Source organism: Engraulis encrasicolus, chromosome 9 (genome assembly GCF_034702125.1).
Source record: "Engraulis encrasicolus isolate BLACKSEA-1 chromosome 9, IST_EnEncr_1.0, whole genome shotgun sequence".
NCBI classification, from domain to species: domain Eukaryota; kingdom Metazoa; phylum Chordata; class Actinopteri; order Clupeiformes; family Engraulidae; genus Engraulis; species Engraulis encrasicolus.
In genome coordinates, this window is record NC_085865.1 from 56,479,996 (window position 1) to 56,487,495 (window position 7,500).

At 42.9% G+C, this 7,500-nt stretch overlaps 1 protein-coding gene across 2 annotated transcripts in view; it reads right to left on the reverse strand.

Annotated features, from left to right (window-relative positions):
• boc (BOC cell adhesion associated, oncogene regulated) overlaps positions 1-7,500 on the reverse strand; it is a 93,608-nt gene that overhangs the window by 52,612 nt on the left and 33,496 nt on the right. For both annotated transcript variants that reach the window (XM_063207487.1, XM_063207486.1), the window contains exon 3: positions 6,059-6,343. In XM_063207487.1, the coding sequence (XP_063063557.1) occupies positions 6,059-6,343 (285 nt within the window). The remainder of the gene's footprint in view (positions 1-6,058; positions 6,344-7,500) is intronic.

Genomic DNA, 7,500 nt, shown 5'->3' on the forward strand with positions numbered 1-7,500 from the left:
CCTATTGAAGGAAATGGCCCTGGTAGCTGACTTAAGAGCTACTGCAAAAATAAATAGCTTTAGTAACTGTTCTGACCTCCAAATAGTTCCCAAATAGTTTGCTTTGAATGCTAAGCCCCTCTTTAGTCTACAAACTAAGTTTTGAGCAACTTGAAGATGTACTAAGCGTTGTTGTTTATGATAGTGCAGTGGTGCTCAAACTGTGGTACGTGTACCACTGGTGGTACTTGAGACATCTCTGGTGGTACTTGGAATATTTTTTGTGTGTGCATTGATTTGAAGGCTGATCAAGTTGTTGCAGTTGAAAATGTCGTAGTGGTCCTCAGTGGTTGGTGGAACAACCACAATTCATCACATTGGGAATGAATGACCATTATGAATGTATCCTGTATTGACTGGCAAAAAGAGAATAGGGAAGGCCTTTACTGCGATATTCTAATGTTGGTGGTACTTGGCGAGATCAATATTTTCTCAGGTGGTACTTAACACAAAAAGTTTGAGAATCACTGTGATAGTGCATCAAATGTGCCAGTTTTTTTGTTGACAAAAAGTCTGCCGTCTTCATCTTGCCTAAGTCTAGAAGGGACCTTTCTTACAGACACACACTGCGTTAAAGGGACACTCCACCCATTTGCATTAGGCTTTCCATTGCTAGACACCCAGTCATACTTTTGAATGGTCGTGCAACACTCTCTCAATTCCCCCTGAGACAGGAGAAATCCATATTCACCTCTTAACAATTCCTCCTGCAATGATGTAAAAACCGTCATTTTGCATCATTGTAGGAGGAAGTGTAAGAGAGGTGGATTTCTGTTGAGACTACAAGCCTTTTTCCCACCCTTTCAACCCCGCCAATAGGGGGTTGGACCTAATGTGCTAACAGACCTATCACAAATCAGTGTGCCAGTGCTTTTGAAATTACTGGCATTGAGGCTCCAGTAAGTCACTGGCAGAGCTGCCTGGGTGTGGCCTGTGGAACTTGAGCATTGCGATGCATTATGGGGATTGTTGTCACAAATCCACAAGCACTAAAAAGTCATTTTCTGCGGTTTCTCGACCAAGAAGGCACCAAATTATAAATGTATGCTAGGCCTACTATTCTACTACATATATGACCCACTTTCAATACATATTCATGTCTCCACCAGTGGAATGCCCCTTTAAGGAGGTGCCTGTCTGTTCATTTCAAGTGACTATTTTTTTTGTTTCTTGTACATGTATTAAGACTGGTTTGGATTTCTAATGTTTCATTTTCAGTTCAACTGTTTGCATTTTCTGCAATTTTGCATTGCTGCAATAATGCTTGTCATATTATAATGAATATAGCAAATATGTATAGTATGAAAGACATTAATTTGAAGGATAAAAGCAAATATCAAAGGCTACAAACTTGTCTACGGTATATAGAGAATTGATAGTTTAAATTACACAAATGAGAATCGATATGAGAATGGATAAGGGATCGAATCGTTAAGAAGAATCAATAAGGGAATCGGAATCGGGAAAATATTATCAATCCCCAACCCTAACTGGACCTGTGTGTGTTTGTGCGTGCGTGCATGTTAGACCTGTTCAAAAAAAACTTTTTTTGTAATTTTGAAGCCAATTGCTGTGATTCCCATTCTTCAAGGTGTGAAATGGCCAGATATAAAATTATTTTGATTTTGGACCATGGGAAGACCTGCCTCAAGAGCCATGAAGTTTCAATGTTTATTTTAATCAAAAACGCCTGACATTTGGCCCCATTTTGCCTAATAACTTCACAGCCATTTGTCATAGAGCATTGTGAGTGGTGTCACCTGAAAGCTGACAAAATTTCCTTTCAGATGATACCCAATATGTCAGTATCATGCACAGTTATAGCTGACTTTAAAGCAGAAATGTGTTAAATTTAGGCGAATTTTGGTGGTTTCAGCTCAAACAATGCTCAATTGGACCCCAGAAAGGTTTATTAATTCACCTAAGTATAGTGCCAAATTGAAGTCTGAAAGAAAATATATTTCCTAACATTTCATATATTGCCAGTGACACATCCTGAACTGTCAGAACACAATATATAAAGTCGTGATCTCTTGCTTACTCTTCCTGTGCTGTCGGAACACAATATTGGCCTAATGGATCCTGATTTTGTTGGTTTGCCCACAAAGAAATTATCAGTCTATAATTTTAATAGTAGGTGTATTCTAACATGGAGACATAGAATATCAAAAAGCAAAGTAAAAAGTAGCTTTAAAAAATATATTTTGATTTCTATTACATTGAGGGAGAAAGGCATTTGATCCCCTGGTAACCATTAAGACTTCTGGTTCCACAGACCAGTTGGGCACTTCCAAACAACTCATCATCTGAAATTCTCCCATGAGAAGGTACAGGACAAAAGGGTCAGACACTATGAAAATAAAGTTCAATGTCTGCACACTTTGTATACTTAGCACATTTATTATACATGATAATGAAGTTTAAGGTGTGTGTGTGTGTGTGTGTGTGTGTGTGTGTGTGTGTGTGTGTGTGTGTGTGTGTGTGTGTGTGTGTGTGTGTGTGTGTGTGTGTGTGTGTTTGTGTGTGTGTGTGTGTGTGTTCTGCTGATCTTCTCTTGAGTTCATCTGTCTTATTATCTGGTAAAAATAGCTGTTTTGCCATGGCTTCTATCCTGATGCTTGCCAGATAGTGGCAGCTGAAACAGTCCATGACTACAATGGAGATCCATTCATCCATGGTTTATTGACAATGCAACACACACACACACACACACACACACACACACACACACACACACACACACACACACACACACACACACACACACACACACACACACACACACACACACACACACACACACACATCAAGAAAATACATAACACATAAGACAACAGCATACATTTACTGTTACCAGAATGGCAATGACCAAGTTGTAATGTATCACTATAGGCTCTGTGTAATGTAATAGTAGTGTAGTACTAGAGTAGTCTTTGATAAGTAGTAAGGTAATAGTATGGTATGTCTTTTCAACAACTATTACAGCATTCCACTGTGGAAGTGTGGGCATTATGAGGCTACAATAGTCTGATTTTATGTTTTATGCTTAGTATAAGCCTGATATTTTGACTGTGTTTTGATTGCACCCTAAGACTGAGGTAGATCAGCAGTCGTTTTTATATTTCTTAAGGACACAGCTGTTGGTGCTGTTTACTGAAACACTCTGACTTGTGTTTTTGTCCATTCCACCCATGTTCAGGTCCACAAGCTAAGATCACGAACATCTTTTTACAGCTTCTGGCTCTTTACCATGTTTTGTGTCTGATTCGTTCACCATTTCTATCAACGGGAGACTTTTTAAGTCAGCTGACTATTTTCAGGTGTCTTGAATTCAGATGACAAGTTGATTGGAAGTGCCCATCTGATCTGTGAGACCAGAACTCGTAATGGTTAGGAGGGGATCAAATACATATCTCCCTCAATGTAATAGAAATAAATTCCTAATATATATTCCTTTAAGCTACTTTCTGGATTTGTTTTTTGATATTCTATCTTTTTGATAGAATTTGATATCTGACCCTTTTGTCCTGTATCTTCTCATGGGAGAATTTCAGATGATGAGTTGTTTGGAAGTGCCCAACTGGTCTGTGGAACCAGAAGTCTTAATGGTTACCAGGGGATCAAATGCCTTTCTCCCTCAATGTAATAGAAATCAAAAGATATTTTTTAAAGTTACTTTTTACTTTGCTTTTTGATATTCTATGTCTCCACTCTCCATGTTAGAATACACCTACTATTAAAATTATAGACTGATAATTTCTTTGTGGGCAAACCAACAAAATCAGGATCCATTAGGCCAATATTGTGTTCCAACAGCACAGGAAGAGTAAGCAAGAGATCACGACTTTATATATTGTGTTCTGACAGTTCAGGATGTGTCACTGGCAGTATATGAAATGTTAGGAAATATATTTTCTTTCAGACTTCAATTTGGCACTATACTTAGGTGAATTAATAAACCTTTCTGGGGTCCAATTGAGTATTGTTTGAGCTGAAACCACCAAAATTCGCCTAAATTTAACACATTTCTGCTTTAAAGTCAGCTATAACTGTGCATGATACTGACATATTGGGTATCATCTGAAAGGAAATTTTGTCAGCTTTCAGGTGACACCACTCACAATGCTCTATGACAAATGGCTGTGAAGTTATTAGGCAAAATGGGGCCAAATGTCAGGCGTTTTTGATTAAAATAAACATTGAAACTTTATGGCTCTTGAGGCAGGTCTTCCCATGGTCCAAAATCAAAATAATTTTATATCTGGCCATTTCACACCTTGGAGAATGGGAATCACAGCAATTGGCTTCAAAATTACAAAAAAAGGTTTTTTTGAACAGGTCTAGTGCGCGTGTGTGCGTGCGTGTGTGTGTGTGTGTGTGTCTGTGTGCGTGTGTATGCGTATGTGTGCGTGAGAGAGAGAGAGAGAGAGAGAGAGAGAGAGAGAGAGAGAGAGAGAGAGAGAGAGAAAGAGAGTTATGGAGGGGTGTGCGTGTTGTGTCACAGGAGGAATGCGGTGTAGGGGAGGAAAAAGGTCTGTCTCTGATGGGCCCCAAACGCCCCTCCACCACACACACACACACACACACACACACACACACACACACACACACACACACACACACACACACACACACACACACACACACACACACACACACACACACACACACACACACACACACACACAGGAGAGTCACATTACACCCCTCTCTCCCTTACAGGGCCTCTCTGCTGACTGACCTACAGCATAGTCACACACACACACACACACACACACACACACACACACACACACACACACACACACACACACACACACACACACACACACACACACAACCATGCACACACACACACACGCACACACACACACACACACACGCACACACACACACACACACACACACACACACACACACACACACACACACACACACACACACACACACACACACACACACACACACACACACACACACTTAAATAGGATTGCACACACAACCACGGCTCTAAACACACACTAATACACACAAATGCAACAAAATGTGTTTCTCTCTGCAACTGAACCATCACACGCACGCACGCACGCACGCACGCACACACACACACACACACACACACACACACACACACACACACACACACACACACACACACACACACACACACACACACACACACACACTCACACACTCCCTACTTTCCACTACCACTAAACCATTGCTGACTACCACATCGCCACAATATCCCATTATAATTACAAAGACACACTCTAAACACACACACACACACACAGGGCGAGTGTGTGTGATATCATGTTACTGCAGAGAGTCAGTGCTTACGCTGTCCCTGTGCTGTTGTGTGTCAGGCTGCTCTCTCTCTCTCTCTCTCTCTCTCTCTCTCTCTCTCTCTCTCTCTCTCTCTCTCTCTCTCTCTCTCTCTCTCTCCATGCTGGAGATATCAGACTGTGGATAAGGTTTTGTGGCCTGCAGCTTTTAGCATGAATGCTAGGCTACATGCTAGACTTTAACAGGGACGCTAGGCTACATGCTAGACTTTACCATGGACTCTAGGCTACATGCTAGACTTCACCATGGACCTGTTCACAACGTCTATGTGTCTGTCTGTTTATCTCGCCTCCTGTCCTCGCCTTCTGCTTGTGGCATCGAGATGTGAGACAACACGGCATGGACCACAGACCTAGATTAAACTAAACTGGCAGTCTGTCACGTCTTTTTGAGATCTGTGGCCGCCATTTTACCCCAGACTTCACTCCAGACTTTGCACAGCAGACTGCATTGCTATAGCCAATAATGTTTGGGGAAATCTGCATGTAACTGTGTTATTTACGGTCCATTTACAGAGTTATTCAGGCCGGGGAATTAAAGTGCAGACAAATGGCCACGTTAGATGCTAGATCACATACCACATGTACATGCTGGTTATATGGCCTGCAGCCTGGATGCTAGGCTACATGGACACAAGTGTAGACATCAAGCTGTGTGTGTGTGTACTCACTGGCTGCTGTGACGTTAGCTGGGACACTAGCGGCTGCTCCGATAGCCGTGGTTGCTACGCACTGGTAGCGCCCGAGCGTTCGGTTGCTAAGTGACAGGATGAGGAGCGAGCCAGGCTGTGTGACCACGCCCAGCTCCGCATCGTCCCCGGCGACCAGCTCGCGGCCGTTGAGGCGCCAGGTGACATTGGCATGGGAGGGCAGGGCGCTACAACGCAGGGTTACCGTTGCACCTAACTTCTGGACCACCGACATCGGCTCCTCAAGGAAGACAGGCATGTCAACGTCTGGAGAGAGAGAGAGAGAGAGAGAGAGAGAGAGAGAGAGAGAGAGAGAGAGAGAGAGAAACTTTGAGATTTAACCACTTGTATACTGTATCATTTTCACCAGGTCACATTACAACTTTAAGGCATATGAATACACACACATATGTAGCAGATAAATGGAGAAAAGGTGATGGAGAGAGGTTACTAGTGAAGTGAATGGATACAGATTGTGCCAGATACAGATGGGCTCCCATGTGAGGACTGGCATCTTTTCTCTTCCAGAGGGAAGCCAAGGCCAGTGTATTTGTAAAGAGCATTTCAGCTCCTAAAGAAGCACAATGTGCTTCACAAAAATAAAACCATAAAAATGAGACACAGTCGATGAATAAGGATTTGAAGAGAGAGAGAAAGACAAAAAGAGAGAGAGAGAGAGAAAGAGAGAGAGAGAGGGGGGGAGAGAGAGATGATCTCCACAAAAGAAAAAATGGATAGATACAGAGTTAGACAGATGGAGTGACAGAAAGATGTAGAGATCGAAGAATAAAAGCAGATGGACGAAGACAGACAGAGGGATTGAGACATAAAGGAATGCGAGTGTAATCCAGCATGTGGCGCGACATTAGAGTCAGAGAGGACGGAGGAATCAGATGTTTTTGGTTGTTATAGCAGCAGAACATCCGAATTTAACAGACCAGAGAGATAGAGGGAGAGAGGGAGAGAGGGAGAGAGAGAGAGAGAGAGAGAGAGAGAGAGAGAGAGAGAGAGGGAGAGAGGGAGAGAGAGAGAGAGAGAGAGGGAATTGGTAGGCATTAGGCCTGGCCAAGGAAAGGGGAAATTGTGAGTTATGGTCCCCTCCTCCTCTTCCTCCTCCTCCTCTCTTCTCCGCCTGCTGACATCTAAAGCAGCCGCCTGCATCCTGAGCCAGGGCCCTGAGCTGCTTTTCCCATCACACTTTCCATGCATGCACCCCCCTCTCCACTCTTCTTCTCTCCTCTACTTTTCCCCCTCCCCTCTCCTCTACTATTCCCCTTCTCCTCTCCTCTCCTCCCCTCTACTATTTTCCCTCTCCTTTCCTCTCCTCTCCTCTCGTCTACTATTCCCACTCTCCTCTCCTCTCCTTTTCTTCTCTTCTCCACTCTTTCTCTCCTAGTCTCCCTCCTCTGTCTTATTCCTCTTTT